At 52.6% G+C, this 18,620-nt stretch overlaps 3 protein-coding genes across 5 annotated transcripts in view; 2 read left to right on the forward strand and 1 right to left on the reverse strand.

Annotated features, from left to right (window-relative positions):
* The window catches only part of LOC102936186 (butyrophilin-like protein 2), a 1,677,894-nt gene that overhangs the window by 872,018 nt on the left and 787,256 nt on the right, over positions 1-18,620 (reverse strand).
* LOC114020220 (butyrophilin subfamily 1 member A1) overlaps positions 1-18,620 on the forward strand; it is a 1,361,724-nt gene that overhangs the window by 647,773 nt on the left and 695,331 nt on the right.
* LOC102935277 (zinc finger protein 250) lies at positions 9,339-16,809 on the forward strand. 3 transcript variants are annotated; one of them, XM_043528110.1, is made up of 6 exons: positions 9,371-9,607; positions 12,211-12,298; positions 12,879-13,005; positions 13,571-13,684; positions 14,010-14,649; positions 15,574-16,809. In XM_043528110.1, exons 1-6 carry the CDS (start codon positions 9,462-9,464, stop codon positions 15,875-15,877), a joined length of 1,419 nt encoding a protein of 472 aa, XP_043384045.1. In that variant the 5' UTR covers positions 9,371-9,461; the 3' UTR covers positions 15,878-16,809. The 3 variants fall into 3 exon arrangements, with proteins under 3 accessions (XP_037770655.1, XP_043384045.1, XP_043384044.1); XM_043528109.1 differs by having other exon boundaries at positions 9,377-9,607; positions 14,010-15,057; positions 15,562-16,809; XM_037914727.2 differs by lacking the exons at positions 14,010-14,649; positions 15,574-16,809 and having other exon boundaries at positions 9,339-9,607; positions 13,470-13,605.

The raw sequence follows: 18,620 nt of genomic DNA on the forward strand, positions 1-18,620 counted from the left end.
GGGCATTTGGCTCCCAAGGACCCAGCTACCCATCGCTGGGGTGAGGATACAGCAGCAGCCGAGCAGCAGCTGGTCAGTGACCCTCTGGCTCTGCCTGGTCTAAGCAAACCCCAAGCAGAGGAGAGGCCCCAATCAGCACCTCCTCCCTGCTACAGCCCTGGCTGCTGAGCTGATGAGCCAGAGGTGGGGGAAGGAAGAGAGAGAAACTCCTCCAGATGCTCCCTCTGCCTGGCTGAAGTTCCCCCCTCTCCCTTCCTCTCCCAGCCGGGATCCCCCTGACATGGAAATGAGGAGAAGGACACTTGGGCCAGGCCCCACCTTCATTTTAGACCCCTGTCCCCACCCCCCATCTTCCACCAGCCCCTGGGCTGGGCTCCCCGACTTACCTGGACCTGTTCCCTGTAGGGGGAGAGTCCCTGGGGGTTAGTAACTCCTCCCCTCCCCCAATCCCCCAGGGCGCTGGGCTCTGGGGATCAAATATTGAGGGACCAGGAGGATGGGTTTTGGGGAGGAAACCGAGGATTGAATGGTTGGGGCTGGTGGAGCTGGGAAGCAGGGGGAGCTGGGTGCTGGATTATCGAACGTTTGGGGATCATGGGATAAGAGGTGAGGAAGAGCACAGGGGTAGAGAGGTGCTGCCTCTCCTCACTCTCCCCTTCTGCCCCATCTGCCTGCCCCCGCTGCATTCAGACAGCAGCACTGGGAGGGGCTGATTCCCACAGAGCCATTTGGGGAAGGCCGAGAGATCCCACCTATGCTTCCGAGCATTTATCTGTGGTAGGAAATGTGGTCGGGATTAGCCAGAGCATCTCTGTGACCCTCCACCAGATTTCCTAGTGTAACCTCACCCTGAGCATCTTATGTGTAAGGCTAAGATATTGTCATCAATATTTTTAGTAAAAGTCACAGACAGGTCATGGGCAATAAAGAAATATTCACAGAAGCCCGTGACCTGTCTGTGACATTTACTAATAATATCCGTGACAAAATGGAGAGGAAGAAGTCTGCAGCACCCATTGCTCCTGGGACTCTGGGGTCCCATGGCAGCCGGGCAGATGTGGGGGCCCTGGTTGCAGCTGCATGGGCCTCCTGCCTCCCGTGTTTCAGTGCTCTGGGGCCCCTGCAGCCCATGGCAGTTGGGAACTGTGGGGGGGCCTTGCCCCCCGCAGCGACTCATAGATCTGGTGGCCACCCCTGGCAGCTGGGTGCTGCGGGATACTCTCACGGCCTGCAGCGGCTCCAGGGGGCAGCTCTTTGCTACTGCACGCAGCAGGGGAACCCCGCAGCTCCGAGCCACCATGGGCTGAAGTCACAGAGGTCTCTGGAAGTCACAGATTCTGTGACTTCTGCGAATCCATAACAAAATTGTACCCTTACTTATGTGTTCTGACCCGCTCCCATTCGCAGAGTGATTTTTAGTCCCTGAGTTCCCCCTGTGGGGCTGGATTTTCTCATTCCCAGATAGTCTCACATTACTCCAGGCCCTGCTGAAAAGCGTTTAGTGTTTGTACATTTTCTGCCTTATGCACCAGAATTAACTAGATGCTAAAAAAGTGGCAGCAGGGACAGTAAAATGTGGTGTTTTAGCTTCTGTGCTATTTCGGGGCAATGGGGTGAGTCTCAGGGATTCCCTTGTTCCCCCAGCACCATCACCCTCCACTCTCCACATAGCAGCCTCTGTCCCAGCAATGGACAGTGTGATGTTGCACTCTATATGATTTTTAAAAATATGCTTATGAGTGTGAATATAACGAAAGCTCATGCTCAAATAAATTGGTTAGTCTCTAAGGTGCCACAAGTCCTCCTTTTCTTTTTGCGAATATAATGTAACTGGAATATGCTTCATGCAAAAGGTCTCTTGTAAGGTATCATTACAAAGTTTATAATCTACTGAGTGTGGTCATCCTATTTGTATAAATGTGTCACTCTTGTATCTGAAACTAGACATGAAATATAACTCTGAGGTCCTATTGTAGTTATGCAAAGTGGGGGCCATTAATGGTGCTTTGGAATCTTAATGCCTCCCATTAAGCAGGACAATTGACTGTAGATGGCTCTGTTTTACTTTTCAGAGTAACAGCCCTGTTAGTCTGTATTCGCAAAAAGAAAAGGAGGACTTGTGGCACCTTAGAGACTAACCAATTTATTTGAGCATGAGCTTTCCTGAGCTACATCCGATGAAGTGAGCTGTAGCTCACGAAAGCTCATGCTCAGATAAATTGGTTAGTCTCTAAGGTGCCACAAGTACTCCTTTTCTTTCTGTTTTACTTGGAAGTCTCCCTGTATATGTGTGTCCTGGCAAGTGGGTAATGAAGTCTTACAGTGACATGTGATTATGTCACCTGAACTGGAATCCATCTTTAACCTGGTGCTTTTCCAGTGAGGAGGGGTGGGAACCCAGAGGGACAAAGGATTCCCACCTTATGCAAAAGATATAGAAGAGGGTGGAACAGAACCAAGGGGGAGGCCATCATGAGAAATCCCCTAGCTACCACCTGAGCTGGAACAAGGGCTGGACCAGGGGAAAGGATTGTGCCCAGACTAGGAAGGCGTCCAGTCTGTGAAAGAAACTTACTGAAACATCTCAGAGGGTGAGATTTTATCTGTATTCAGTTTTATTACTGCGTTAGACATAGACTTGCATGTTCTATTTTATTTTGCCTGGTAATTCACTTTGTTCTGTCTGTTACTACTTGGAACCACTTAAATCCTACTTTCTGTAGTTAATAAAATCACTTTTTACTTATTAATTAACCCAGAGTATGTATTAATACCTGGGGGGAGGGGCAAACAGCTGTGCATATCTATCAGTGTTCTAGAGGGCAAACAATTTATGAGTTTACCCTGTATAAGCTTTATACAGGGTAAAAGCTTTATACAGGGTAAAACGGATTTATTTGGGGTTTGGACCCCATTGGGAGTTGGGCATCTGAGTGTTAAAGACAGGAACACTTCTTAAGTTGCTTTCAGTTAAGTCTGCAGCTTTGGGACATGTGGTTCAGACCCTGGATCTGTGCTGGAGCAGACTGGCGTGTCTGGCTCAACAAGACAGGGTGCTGGAGCCCCAAGCTGGCAGGGAAAGCAGGGGCCAAAGTAGTCTTGGCACGTCAGTTGGGAGTTCCCAAGGGGGGTTCTGTGATCCAACCTGTCACAGTTTTATCTTCTCCTCATTCTACCCCTCTGTCTCTCACAGTGTCACTTACCACCATGTCCCTGGCTCTCCAAGCTTAGGAATCACAGTTTTGATGTCTATGATCCTAAGTCAGACTCCAGAGGGCTGGAGAAGAAAGGGTCATAGACCTATGAGTGGGCGGGGAAATCCCATTGAACCTAAAGCACAGTTTGGCCTTTCAGATCCTATAGCCCTGTTTACACCTATTGGTGAAATTAGTTCCTGGCTTTTTCTAAGCTAGTCCAGATCATTTGTAGATGGGAAGATTTGTCTTTCTTTCTCTTTCTTTTAGTATAATGATGCTAAAACTTTTGCAACTAATACAACCAAACACGGAGACGAGAAGTGAAGCTGGTTTAGCCACTACAGAAGAAACTGGATAAATTTATTTTCCTGATTTTGTGTCTTAAAGGATTCTCTGAGACTTCACTTTATGAACATGAAAGTGTGTTATAGCCCACCCTGGATTGTGGGTTTTTCTCTCTTCGTGAAGGCTGTTTGGTCACATACATTGATATTTAGTTTGACAGGATGTAGCTCAGATTTATTGAGGACTTCACGAGACAAATGATCATTTGCCAGAATAGGCCTTTTTTAGATTTTGTTATTTTAATCTTTATCTGACCTTTTGTCATGAGATTTTTGTGTGTGGTTTGAACAATGACAGTGATCAGTATCTCTCAAAACAACCACTGATGGTGCAAGCTAGAGTCACAGTGCGGGAGACAGAGGAATGAAGTTACTGCCTGATCCCTGCAGTGATGTGAGATACAGTTTGGAGGGGGAGAAGCGAGGGGGAACAGAGCTGGGAAACTGCTGGGTTTGCTCCTCAAAGCCAGACGGCTGAGGCTGAGAACTGTGAATTCGCTGCATTAGAGCCAGAGAGCGACTAGACTTGGCCTGTGAGTGTCGTGTGAAGCTGTCCCTGAAATCTAAAGGACCATGAACGACACCCCAAAAAATAATAGAGGGAGGGGGCTGTGTCTCCTTATTGCTGAGATGCCGAGGTTGGGCTCAGGCAAGAAAGAAGCCGAGGATGTCAACAGGCCTGGGCAGCCTTTAAGTCAGGCCGACCCCCATCACTGAGGCCAGAGGGAAATGAGGAACCTGACAGCCCAGCTGATCACCCCCTCCCCCTGTACCCCAGTGTCCTGAGTTGTGATGACAGAGATTCTCTTTGCCCCACTCACCCCACACTGATCCCTCTTGTGACTAACCCCCTGTGCCCCATGTTCACCACTTGCCTATGGTTATGATATATAGTGTACAAAGAGTGCCTGGTGAGGGATCACTGGAAAACTCATGATCAGCTGAATATTATGCCATCGAAATGTATGTACCACCAGTGCATGTAGAATGGTGAGATTTTACTGTATGTTTGTTACTAGGGTGACCATATTCCAGGTGCCCAAAAAGAGGACACTGATGAGGGGTGGGAGCCTGGGGGAGGGTAGAGTTGTGGGTGCTGGAGGGGGTGTGGTGGGGGTATTCACGAAGTGAGGGCAGTGTCAATCACTGTCACAGTGGCAGGGCATTGACACAAGCCCAGAACGCAGCGACAGCCGTCCGTCAGCACCTACCTGTGGGACCACCTGCCCAGGGCTGGGGCCTGGGTGGGAGGGATCCGGCAGCAATCAATTGCCTGCAGCTGTAGGGGAATGGACCAATCAGGAACTAGACCAATTGGGAAGCTGACCAATCAGTGCCATTTCTGAGCTGCAGCCCATCTGCTCTGCAAAACCCCTGGACATTTGCTGTTATAGGAAAATCCCGCTCGGACAGAGAAAGCAGGTTCAAAAAAGAGGCTCTGCGGGAAAACCCGGACATGTGGTAACGCTCTTTGTTGCTGAAATATGTCGTCGTTGTGGGGAACGCCCACAGACTAACTCCTCAGAGACGAGAAAGATCTGACCATCTGTGTTAGAAAACTCTTATCTGGCCGTCCACCAATAGGAAGAAGGGGGTAAACAAAGAAATTTACAATTCATCCGAAGGACGGTTTGGAGCTCACATACGCCATGGAGTTGCCTGACGCCATGACCCAGCAAAGACTTTTCCACTATAAAGGCTGTGAATATAAGAAGGGGGGGAAAAGCCTCTGGCCACGTCCCCTTCCCCATCTCTACTCACAGTAGCAAGATCGCTTGAAAGACAATAGGAGCATCATTGAACTGAGGGAAGTGGTCCTAGCTGGAAGGCTTTCCAGTGAGCATGGACTGCTGAAAGCTCTTGGGTGAGAGAAATCCTTTTGCTTGTAAAGGTACATCTACACTTCAAACCTAAGGTGACCTATATTAGCTTGACTTAGAGCCACCACAGTACTTACTGCAATAGCTGATGTCCACACTACCCTCCTTGGGTCACTGGGGCATGTCCTGCCCAGGAGTGCTTCCACCAACCGAAGAGGGGCAGTGTGGGGAGCTGAGAGCCCAGTCTGTCATCTCCAGCCGCAGCTCCCGCCATAGGCACCAACTTCCCCTCTGCCCGGTGGGTTTCCCACCGCTGGCCCCGCCCCTGCACTGCCCTCACCCCACCTCCATTCCACCCCTTCCACAAAGTCCCCGTCCCTGCCCTGCCTTTTCTCCGCCTCCTCCCTTGAGCGCCCCGCATCCCTGCTCCTCCCACTCCCTCCAGGAAAGTTCTAAGCGCCACCAAAGAGCTGTAAGGCGGCAGGGGGCAGGGAGCGCTGGGAGGGGGAGGAGCTGGGATGTGGGGCTCTGGGGGTGGGGAGAAGGAGGCGAGGAGCGGGGAGCTTGGCTGCCGGTGGGTGCGGAGCACTTGATAATTTTTCCCCCGGGGGTTCTCCAGCCCCAGAGCACCCATGGAGTTGGCGCCTATGGCTCCCTCCCAGGGGCCTAGCTGCCCCACAGGCTCTTCTCCTCCTGTCCACCACTCCCTCTTCTCCGTAAAGAGCGGGGGACGGCACCTGCGGCTTTTCAACTCCCCGTTCCCTGCTGGGAGTGTGGGAAAGCCACCTGGGGCTCCCCCTCCATCATTCCCCTGCCAGGTTGACAACCAGACCATTAATAACTACTCTGAGTACAGTCTGTCAACCGGCTGTGCACCCACCTTATAGTAATTTCATCTAGACCAACGAATTCCTCCCTGCTGGTCAGAAATGAGTCTAACCCGACTGTCCCATGGTTACTTCCCCCACCATAAGAAAGCAGAAGTTGTCCCTGACAGGTACCCAGCACTTATTGCACATTGGGTGCTGATGATAGGGTGGCCAATTGCCCGGTTTTTGAGCAGAAAGTCCAGTTAAAAAGGGAACCTGACATTGTCTGGTCAGATCTACTGACTAGACACCCAAAGTCTAGTTACTGCAGGTGGGGAGGCACTGGGTCATCACCCACACCAGCCCCTACTCAGCCGGGGCTGCCTCCTACCTGCATTGGGCGGCTGCAGCTCCCAGCCCCGGCTCCACAGGCAAGTCCCTCCTGACCTGGATAGGGAGGGTGTAAAATGAGTGGATGGGGGAGGAGCCTTAGGGGGAAGAGGCGAGGCAGGTGTGGGGCCTCGGGGGAAGAGGTGGGGTGGGGAGGTTCCAGCACTCCTGCTGGAGTGTCTGGGTTTTTTAATTTACCAAATTGGGAACCCATATAGCTAGCTGAGAGGCTGTGAAAAATATTAAGAAACAAACAAATATAACTTTTCACAGCAGCAGACTTACTAGCTAGCAATAAATAAATTACAATGATTTTGGTGTGTATCTGGGTAAGGGGACTGTTGGCCCCTTACTGAAACTTAATGGGGGGGTTTTGGTTGGCCCCCTCCCAGTACCAAAAGCTAAGGGAAGGACCAATGAGAAATCAAGGCCCTGAGAGTGGTCCCCAGGGCCGATGGGGAGAGGCTAATGCTCTAGGTCAACCTTGTTGACAGGGCAGGCAGGCCAATGAGGGAGTCAGGAGCCTGTCCTGTGTGAGCTGGAGCTGCCTGCCAGAGAAGGGCAGAGCTAAGGGGAGAGCAGCAGCCTGAGCGGGGCTGGAGGCAAGGCAGCAGCAGTGCTGAGGCAGAGGGGAGCTGGGGCTGGGGCTGGGCCAGTCTGGAGCCGGGTGCGGTGAGCAGCTGGGGAGAGCGAGGGGGACCCTGGGCAGAGGGCCCAACGTAGGGAGATGCCCCCAGCCAAGGGGCCTCGCAGGCCAGACTTGGAGGGGGAGCATAACCCTGACAGGAGGAGGCTGACGCTGGGAAGAAGGGTCCTGCCACCTAAGCCTGAGGGCGTGTGGCCACCGTCAGTGCACGTGTCTGACCCGCAGCATCCCTGCAGCACAGCCAGGGCCTGGGCAGGAGGCCTGAGACATGTGAGGAGCAGACTTGGAACTGCCCTTACATCTCAGAGACGCTGGTTGTGGTTCCCCCCGTGCCCACAGAGCGGGGTGACATGTTTTCCTTTCACCTTTCCCATTTTTTTCCTTTTATTTTAATTACTTGCTGTTTAATTAATTTTATTTGTTCTGAACTCTGTGCAATGGTCAGTGAAGGTGTCAGGGAAGAGTCCAGAGCGAAGAGAGTACCCCGCAGTGGGGACACTGTCACCCCTGTCTTGAGTGATCACAAGAAGATTGGGGGTCAAGCCCCTCAGGAATCCTTGGCCCAGCCTTGTCAGGGTTATGGGGACTAGAGTGGAAGGGGAGTCCTTGGGGTCAGGCAGGCCTCTGGATGAAGGGAGTGGGAGCGAGGACTCAGATTCTTCTGCTATTCAATTCCACTGGGGTGGGGTGTATAAGCCAGGAAAGTTCCCCACAATAGAGGGACCATTCCCCCACGTAGCTCTCTGTAGGGGTCAGCACCACCATGTTGCACAATGGAAACTTGACAAAATTACCAGACTTAGTGATGGACATTGGAGGGGGCTCCAGGCTGAGGCAGGGGGTTGGGTGTGGGAGGGGGATCAGGCTCTGGGCTGTGGGTACAGGTTCTGGGGTGGGGCCAGAATTGAGGGGTTCAGGGTTGGAGCTCTGGGCTGGAGCAGGGGGTTGGGATGTGGGGGGGCGGTGAGGGCTCTGGCTGGGGGTGTAGGCTGTGGTGTGGAGTTGGGGATGAAGGATTTGGGGTACAGGAGGGGGTTTGAGGCTGGGACCGAGGGGTTCGGAGGATGGTAGGGGGATCAGGGCTGGGTCCTGGGGGCGGGGGTAAGGGCTCCAGATGCGGGTGCAGGCTCTGGGGTGGGGCTGGGAATGAGGGGTTTGGGGTGTTGGAGGGTGCTGCGGGCTAGGACCAAGGGGTTTGGAGGGCGGGAGGGGGATCAGGGCTGGGGCAGGAGTGTGGGGCGCGGGAGGCATATTCAGGCTCTGTGCAGCACTTCCCTCGAGCAGCTCCTGGAAGCAGTGGCATGTCCCCCCTCTTGCTCCATCTGCAGGTCTCAGAGCCCCGGAGTCAGCGCTCGGGGAGGGGGAACGGAGGCAGCGTGCAGAACCCCCTGGCCGCGCCTCTGCCAGCAACAGCAGGGATGGAGAGCCGCTTGCGGGGCTCATCCCCCATTGACCTCAACATTGTTACCCTGGACACTTGTGTCCGGGTACAGACACGTTACCGCCCCCTGCCTCTGTGCACATCTCATGGGTTTTGCTAAAGTTAATGAAGTATTTTAGGGAAAAGTGTCAGAGCGGCCATCAGCGAGAGCTGCTGCCTGCACTCTGAGGCCACCAAAAATTTGGTCCTGAGAAACCCTGGGCTCGATGCTCACGACGGGCCCTTCAGACCTTGGAGCCTGTGAGTGTAACAGGAGCCGGGCACAGAGATGCTGCAGCGCCCTCGGTTGATCGCTAGGACCCAGGAGCGGCTGGGGGGCGGCTCTGGGGGGAGGATCGCGGGGCTCAGGCCCGGCCGCAGGAAGTGACTCGCAGCCGCTGCGGGGACTCCGGCTCCCAGGCTCCCGGCGAGATCCCCGAGCCCCGGCGGCTGGTGCTGGGAGCCCGGAGCCCGGGCTGCAGCCGGGAGAGGGGAACCTCCAGCCGGGCCCTGCCCACTGCTCCCCGGGAGCCTCTCCCAGGGCAGAGCCCCCAGCCCGGCCAGGGCCCCTACCCGGCCCGGCCCCTGCCCCGGGGGGGCCCCGCTCGGAGGGAAGGTAAGAGAGACCCGCCCCCCCGGGCTGCAGGGGGCGGGTTTGGCCCCGGGCTGCTCCCCGCGGAGCTGGCTGCGATTCCCTGCCCCGGGGCCAGGCAAGCGGCCGCCAGGTCCCGCTGGGGGCGGGGGGAGCCAGCCCGGGCCGTGCTGGGGCAGCCACACGGGGAGGGGGGACAGATCGGAGTGAGAGCTTTTTCTTCCCAAAAAATGAAACATATGCATGGCTCAGTCATTATGCCCGCGTGCAATCGTGCAAAACTCCCCCAGGAGCAGCCGCTCGCCAGCGAGCCTCGTGTGGAGGCCAGAGACCGTCTCTGCCAAACGTCTGCCTGGCCCAGTCTCTTCCCAGAGCGAATCACACACAGGGTCAGTGTCACCGCGAAATGTGCCCCCTAATGTTGTGGGCACCCTCTTTAGGACCAGGACCCCTTCACCCCTGAATCCCGGTTGATACTGGGGACTCTGTGGAACAATCATGGGTTTCCACAGACATGCCCCTTCTCCCCCTTCCTGGGATCAGAATGTCTCCTTTCTTTTCTCCCGTTGACTTGGTGGCTTTTATGGATGAAGCCCCCGTAGTGCTGTGGTCAAGGGATGTGGAAGCTCTGAGGGGCAGGGTCTGGGGCAGGGAGGTTTCAGTTGAATGGGTTTATGGCTAGGACCCAAAAGGAGCTGGAGTGATGTGGGAGTAATCAGTGGGGTCCCTCATTCCCAGCAGCAGGAAGTGAATGGCAGTTACTGCAGTAACTGGTCACTGCTGTGCAGAATCCCCATTCCTGGCAAAATCCCTGGCTGCAGACAGGAGAGGTTTATATTGTAAGGCAGGAACATTCCCGCTGCTTCCCAGGAGCCTCTCCCAGTGCAGTAACCCCAGCCTAGCCAGGGCCCCCTTCCCGGGCCTCAGCTCCTGCTCCCAGGGAGGGCACCGCTTGGAGGGAAGGTAAGAGAGACCTTTACTCCCGCCCCCCAGACAGCCGTACCTCCCATTTACACCGGGCTTCAGGAGGAGGAGGCTAGAGAGGTGCAGGAGTGGGGAACAGGGATGCATTAGGTTACAGGAGATGAGTAATAGGAATGCAGGGGGCAGGAATGGGGGGCAGGGAGAATGAGCAATGCAGGGGAGTCAGGCTGTAGGAGGAGAATTATGGGACTGAGGGGAATGAGGATGGAATAGAGGGAAGATGTGATGGGGGGGCACTGTGAGGGAAAGGGGGAATGTGGGGAGGGGAGGCTGGAGGGAGAAGGTGAGAGCAAGTGCAGACTGGCTGGGGGAGGGAGAAGGCAGGGGGGTGGGGAGAGATACAAGGGCAGCTTCCCCACCCTATGGGGTAGGAGAGGGTGAAGGACTTCCCCACCCAGCAGTCATGGGCAATCTTTTTCCTGGAACTGGTCAAACAAGCATGTGAGGTGAGGACACTCTCCCCTCAGGAATCAGAAGCGACAAGGAAAATATCCACAGGCAGCCTCCTCCCCTCCCCGCACACCCTGCTTCCAATTTATGATTTGATTTAAAAATAAAAAAGACACACTCGTGATGTTGGGGTCTGTCTCCTGAGTGTTTGGGGCTGCTCGAGGCCCTGGTCTGATTTCCATGCAGGACTCAGATCTCAGCCAGACCCATTGTCAGACCCGAGTCACTGCTGGCTCTGGCAGGAGGTGAGTGTGGCTGGGCCAATGAGATCATAGAATCTCAGGGTTGGAAGGAACCTCAGGAGGTATCTAGTCCATCCTGCTCCTCAAAGCAGGACGAATCCCCAACTAAATGGTCTCAGCCAGGGCTCTGTCAAGCCTGACCTTAAAAACCTCTAAGGATGGAGATTCCACCACCTCCTTAGGTAACCCTTTCCAGTGCTTCACCACCCTCCTAGTGAAAAAGATCAGCGTCTGCTTGCCTGTCCCTGGGGGCTGCAGGTGCAGGCCAGGGAGACTCATCCTTATCTGCTGCCACCAAAGGGCTCCGGTTATTGCTAAGGAAGAGGAGGAGGCTGGTGTGTGCGTCTCTCCCTGCTCATGTTATCAGCGCTCTGGAGTTGAGCTCCCTGGGTCACAAGCTGCTGCCTCCTCCGTTTCAACCGGGGACTCCAGATTGAGATGCTGCTTCTTACCCAGCAGAGGAGAGATGTCTGTTAAAGCCCCTCTGTGCCCAGCCTGGGTGGGGACTTTCTCCAGTGGCTGGAACCAGTCCCTGGGGCAACTCCTGGCTCTTCGGTCTCCAGCTCCCCAGCTGGAGCCTGCAAGTGATGGAGAGACCCGGGGGACAGGGCTGGGGCTGGGCAGAAAAGTGACTGTGCACAAAGGCCCCCTTTCAGGGACCTGCTGGGAGTTTGGCCTACAAGGGGAGGGGGCTCCCTGTGTGTCTGCAGGTCCCAGAGCTGCTGTGCCCATGGACACAGCCAGGTTCAAACCCCTGTTAGCAGTGGCGAATCTGCCTAATGAGAGCAAAGGCTCAAGACAATGGGGCAGTCAGCAGTTCTCCCAGGACTAGGGAAGAAGATAAAAAGGGAGAAAGGAGAGATTGGAAGGGGCAGCAGGAGCAGGAAGTGGGGAGGGAGTTTCCCAGGTCCCAGATCTGTCTGGATCCATTCCCTGCACCCCCGGGGCAGACTGACTCTCCTGGGAAGAAGGGGAGGAGTTGAGAGAAGAAAAGCCAGTTGCTGGCTCTGCTGAACACCGCACTACCAGGGGAGATGGGGAGTAACTACAGGGGGTTACACGATAATGTCATAGGGAGCCCCCTAAGTGGTTCTTTTGATTTCCTCTTTTTCTAGCATTTGACGCAGGGATGCTCTTACTGGGAGGGTTTAAAAGTGTCCCCGGTGAGTTTAGTTCTGCCGGGAGGGGCCTGACCTGGCAGCATGGCAGAGTCCAGAGCATGTGTCTGCAAGGAGGGAGCCTGGGGGGAATCGGGGTGTGAAATGGACTCAAGTCTCTTCTGTAACCTCCCCCCATCACCCCTCTCGCCCTGACAGGCTGAGGAATCACGTCCAGATTTCTCTGCAGATCGTCCCGTCTTCCAGGGTACAGGGAATGGAAATGGTTGTGATGGAGCCAGCTCAGGTAGGGGATTTTCAGGGAGCTGCAGGGGGGTGTTGTAGAGGGGGAGGTGCAGGAAAGACACAGGATGAAGCAGGGAGGGGACAGGGTGTGATAAACCTGCTGATTTTCTGAGCAATCCCAGTGACAGTTGGGGGGCGGGGGCGCAGCGGGACATTCCCCTATTTCTCAAACAGGACACAACCCCCTTGGGCAGGACTGGAAACATTTTCCAGACTCCCAGTGCTGGAGCCTGAACCGAATAGCCAGGGGCTGCTGTGAAATACGAAGGGAAGATGTCGGGAATCCTGTCCCTGTCCCCGGCTCAGAGCTCTGCTTCCCGTATCAGCCTGTGGCTGGCAGGCGTGTGGGAAATGAGAAGACCCTGCCCTGCTCCGTCTTCTGTGGGGGACAAGCAGCTCTCACCTTCTCCCCACCCCCTGAAGCCTCCGGGCTTCTCTGAGCAGGGTGGGGGAGGAATTCTGCTACTCTGGTCCTTCCAGAGCTTCCGAGGTGATTCTATTTTTTCTTTCTTCCTTTCCCGTGACTAGTGTGATTGTGGCAGGGGCAGCAGGTGCTGAGTGGGGGACTCTTGTTGTTTCAGATGCTGGTGACCTTCAACGAGGTGGCTGTGTATTTCACCCAGGGGCAGGGGGCTCTGCTGGACGCTGGTCAGAGAGCCCTCTACAGGGACGTCATGCAAGAGATCTATGAGACAGTGACCTCACTGGGTAAGGGATTTCCGTCCCCTCAGTTTTTAGAAAATGTAGGGCCTGCATTGCTGAATCTGGTCAGGTTCTTCCCTGGTCAGTTAGATTGAAGGGTAATGGGTTCTATAATCCACAGCTGCTGTGTGAGAGAGACCTGCATCTCCATACCCTCACCGATGGGATAAGGGTGTCAGACATAATGGACGTGCAAAACCATCCCCATCCCTCCAGCTTTCAAGAGGGAGAAGCCATGTATTCTCCCATCTGTATTGTTTCTCAGTCGCACAGAGAATTACTCCAGCCATAGGGAGGTTTAGAAGGAGGCAGGGGTTTAACTCTAGAGCTGTGTGTGCATCAGCAAAGCCCCCAAAGTGCACGGATCCTGGGAACTGCTAGTGCGGGCGTAACAATTCTCCCCACATTTCCAGAAGTCTCTCTCCCCCAAGGGGGCTCAGTGACCATGTTCCCATCCCCTTGGATTCCAGGTTCTCTCAGCACAGTACCGGGACATGGAATGCCCTTTATGACAGACACTCTCTCAACCCTCCATGCACCCTGATCTGGTCTGATTTCACCCCCTGCGCAGGGTTTCCTATTCCCAAACCTGAGCTGATCACCCAGCTGGAACGAGGGGAAGAGCCGTGGGTGCCCGATCTCCAGGCCTCGGAGGAAAGAGAGATCTCAAGAGGCGCCGGCCCAGGTGAGGACTGACATAGAAACCATCTGGCTAATGAAGGAAAATGTTAAGAATACCAAAAATGTGGTGTGAGTAAAAGCCCTGAGTTCTTCCTTACCTCACCCAGAGCATGGCTGGAGTCAGCAGATATCGCTCATGGCTCTCCACCCGTCCTGTTAGCTACACGAGTTTCCTTCCCACCTTTCCTTCCCTCTGAGTGTTTGGGCGGGATTTGGAGGCAGAATCCAATTGCTCTGTCTTCACAGCATTAGCGTGTTGGGTTTTCCCTCGGTGCTATTCCTCTTTCTCCCCGGCACAATGACTTCTGTCTGGATTGTCTCTCTCCCAGCAGGTGATGAGCGAGGGAGTGAGGACGAGGAGGGGAATCATCATGAGCACGTTCCTGGGGAAATGGAACCACAGGGGACATTTGTGGGAAGAGCTGAAGAGAATTTTTCCCAGTGCTTGGAAAAGGGAGAAGCCTGGGGATATTGGCACGCGTCAGAGAGGCTGCTGGGAAACCACCCAAAGAAGAAAGTGGATGAATCCATTAAATGTTGGGGAGGAGACAAGGATCCCACAGCCCAGCAGACAAATCCCAAGGAAGAAAAACCCTATCAGTGCCTCGAATGTGGGAAAGGATTCATTCTGAGATCACACCTTGTGACACATCAGACAATCCATACTGGACAGAAACCCCTTCAATGCTTGGACTGTGGAGAAAGCTTCAGTAATGGCTCAGACCTCAATAACCAGTGGAGAAGCCACACAGGAGAGAAACCCTATCAATCCCTTGAGTGCTGGAAATGTTTGAATTTCAAGTCAGCACAAATTACACATCAGATAAGCCAAACATGGGAGAGACCCCATAAATGCTTAGACTGTGGGAAAAGTTTCATACAGAGGTCAGACCTTGTTAAACATCAGGCAATCCACACAGGAGAGAGACCCCATAAGTGCTTGCACTGTGGGAAAAGTTTCACATGGAGATCAGCCCTTGTTCAACATCAAGCAATCCACACAGGAGAGAGACCCCATAAGTGCTTGGACTGTGGAAAAAGTTTCATATGGAGGTCAGACCTTGTTAAACATCAGGCAATCCACACAGGAGAGAGACCGCATAAGTGCTTGGACTGTGAGAAAAGCTTTATACGTAGGTCAGACCTTGTGAAACATCTGGCAATCCACACAGGAGAGAGACCCCATAAGTGCTTGGACTGTGAGAAAAGTTTCATTCAGAGGTCAGACCTTGTTAAACATCAGGCAGTCCATACAGGAGAGAGACCCCTTAAGTGCTTAGACTGTGCAAAAAGTTTCAGAGACAGATCAGCCCTTTTTAAGCATCAGGCAATCCACACAGGGGAGAGACCCCATAAGTGCTTAGACTGTGGAAAAAGTTTCATATGGAGGTCAGACCTTGTTAAGCATCAAGCATTCCACACAGGAGAGAGAACCCATAAGTGCTTGGACTGTGGGAAAAGTTTCATACGGCGGTCAGACCTTGTTAAACATCAGGCAATCCACACAGGAGAGAGACCCTACAAATGCTTGGACTGTGGGAAAAGTTTCATACGGAGGTCAGACCTTGTTAAACATCAGGCAATCCACACAGGATACAGACCCCATAAGTGCTTGGACTGTGGGAAAAGTTTCATACAGAGGTCAGACCTTGTTAAACATCAGGTAATCCACACAGGATACAGACCCCATAAGTGCTTTGACTGTGGGAAAAGTTTCAGAAATACATCAGCTCTTGTTACACATCAGGCAATCCACACAGGAGAGAGCCCTCATAAATGCTTAGACTGTTTAAAAAGTTTTGTATGGAGGTCAGACCTTGTTAAACATCAGGCAATCCATACAGGAGAGAGACCCCATAAGTGCTTGGACTGTGGAAAGAGTTTCATATGGAGGTCAGACCTTATTAAACATCAGGCAATCCACACAGGAGAGAGACCCCATAAGTGCTTAGACTGTGGGAAAAGTTTCACACAGAGATCATATCTTATAACACATCAGAGGATCCACACAGGAGAGAGACCCCATAATTGCTTGGATTGTGGGAAAAGTTTCACAAACAGATCAGCTCTTGTTAGACATCAGGCAATCCACACAGGAGAGAGACCCCATAAGTGCTTGGACTGTGGGAAATGTTTCACACAGAGATCACACCTCATTAAACATGGGAGAATCCACACAGGATCTAAACTTCTGTGACACACGGCCAGAAAGGATTAAGAAACTTGCAGGATAATTGACTCAGACTCAACTTTTGGAGACATGTTCGAAAAGTGTGGAAATGGTAATTAGGGCCATGCCACATTAGATAGACTAGAAGTTTGAAATGTAAACTTTTATTGTCAACGATCTGGAAGAAGATGGTAAGTGTAGTAATCTGCGTTTACCTTTATCTTGTTGGAGGTCAGCAATGTAAACAAACGGTTCCTGTCTAGGGCTGTATTCTGTTAAGTCAGAGATCAACAGGAAATATTAACATTTAGATGAAACTTGAGTGTAATTATGTAATTTTCTGTATGTCTCTTTAAAGTTTGTGGTTAACTGTCTATGAACTGCTTTATGGATAATTACCTAATGTTAATCCTTGTAATTAATTACCTGTGACGTTTAGGAAATAGAAGCTTACTTCAAAAGCTTATTGTTCACCCAAGGACTGCCTGCTCACGAGAGGCTGCAAAAATCTCTCGAAAAATTCTTAGGACCTGATCCTTTTATCTCAGATCTTCTTAAACCTGTAACGAAATAACCCATCAAACGAGGAAGAAGCCTCGTGGAATGTAAATGAAGAACTTGAACAGAAAAGAGCTAATTTCAAAGCAAGTGGGCGTTGTGCGTGAGGATCGGCGGTCAAAGAATCAAAATGCCTTCCTCACTCTCTGTCATCAGAGGAAAAACCTGTGTGGGTAGTGACCCTGTCAGCCTTTTTTTGTGTGAGAGGAAGCCGTAAGCATGGATTCAAGGAAAGATCCTTTACCTCTGGACTGTTTGGACTCTTCCAGGGAAGTGTCCTGGATAGAAAATGGAGCTCCCCAGAGACAATCTGGGTACCCCGAAAAGACTTTGGGGAAACTGTCAGTTTATTATATCACTGCCACCCTTTGGAATTACAAACTGACTCACCTGTGCGTACATTTTACCTGCTTTATCCTCTCAATAGATCTCACTTCCTTTCCTTAGCTAATGAACCTTTAGTTGGTTTACTACAGAATTGGCTGCCAGCGTTGATGTTGGTGTAAGATCTAGGGTACCAATTACTCTGGGGTAAGTGACTGGTCTCCTGGGACTGGGAGCAACGTGATGTGACGTGATTTTTGGTTTAAGTGACCTTTTATCACAAAGTCCAGTTAGTCTGGGTGGCAAGACAGACTGGAGAGTCAAAGAGTACTCTCTGTGTGTCTAGGGTAAGACAGGGATAGTGATCCAGGAGTTCACATATGTCACTGGCCTGGTGAAATCTAATTACAGAATGTCCCACCAGCTTGAGGTGTCTGCCTGGTTTTCTGCCAGGCTGCCTGGAGGTGGGCACTCCTAATTGTGAACCACTCCGAGAGTGTGACAAACTCACCCTGAGCATCTTATCTATTCTGATCCCCTCCATGATCAGAGAGATTGTTAGTCCCTTAGTTCCCCCTTTTGGGACTGGATTGTCTCATTCCCAGATAGTCTCACATTACTCGAGGCCGTGCTGAAAAGCATTTAGTGTGTGTACATTTTCTCCCTTATGGGCCAGAATTAAACAGATGCTAAAAAAGTGGGAACCAGGACAGTAAAATGTGGTGTTTTAGCCTCTGTGCAGTTTCAGGGTGATGGGGTGAGTCCGAGGGATTCCCTCTTTCCCCCAGCACCGTCACCCTCCACTCTCGACACAGCAGCCTCTGTCCCAGCAATGGAGAGTTTTATCCTGTCCCCGTTCTACCCCTGCACCTCCCAAGGTGTCACTTTCCGCCTCTTCCCTGGCTCTCCATACTTAGGAATCACAGGTTTGATGTCTGTGATCCCAAGTCAGAGCCCTGAGGGCTGGAGAAGGAAGTGTCACAAACCAGGAAGGGAATCCAAATGAATCTGAAGGCACATTTTGGCCTTTCTGATCTCATAGCCCTGTTTGCATCTCTTGGTAAAATTGCTTTCAGTGTTTGTCTAGGCTAGTCCAGATCATTTGTAGATGGGAAGCTGGTTTGTGAGTTTTTGGTTTATTATGATGATGCTAAAACTTGTGTAAGTAACACGACGAAATAATGAGGCGAGAAGTAAAGCAGGTCTCGCCCCTTTAGAAGAAAAAGGGTTCACTCATTTTCTGGATTTTGAGTCTCCAGCTTCTCTGGGATTTCACATTATGAATGTGAAAATGTTTTATCGACCAGCCTGTGTGGTGGCTTTTTCTCTGTTCCCAAAGGCTGTTTGGTCACATACTTGGCTGTTAGATTAGTCTGCCAGGATGTAGTTCAGATTTTATTAAGGGCTGCATGAAAGAAATGTTGATTTGCAAGAACACTCCTTTTCAATTAAATTTTAACCTTTTTCTACCCCTTGTCAACTTATTTTTTTTCTTTGAACAAGGACAATTATCAATATCCCTGCAGGTCTGGGCCAGGGCTAGATTCAGGGAGGGGTGCCCCAACTGTGGCTGGGTCTGGGCCAGGCCAGCATGGCTGGCTCCAGGCCAGGCTGCCTGGGTTCGGGCTTGGCTAGACCACGCCACCACAGCTCAGTTCAGGCTGGGCTGCCGCAGCTGTGTCCGGGCCGCACTATGGCACCGCGGCTCCGGCTGGCTCTGGGCTGGGCCGCCCAGGTTCAGGTTCGGGGCCGGGCCAGGCCGCTGCGGCTGGGGCGGGGCCGGGCCGGGATGGGATGGGGTAGGTGCACGCCAGATGCAGCAGGTCCGGACCACAGCATACTTGGCGCTGGGTGGCGGCCCTGGCAATGGCAGGTTGGGGGCCGGAGT

The sequence above is a fragment of the Chelonia mydas genome, chromosome 14 (assembly GCF_015237465.2).
Source record: "Chelonia mydas isolate rCheMyd1 chromosome 14, rCheMyd1.pri.v2, whole genome shotgun sequence".
Lineage (NCBI taxonomy): Eukaryota > Metazoa > Chordata > Testudines > Cheloniidae > Chelonia > Chelonia mydas.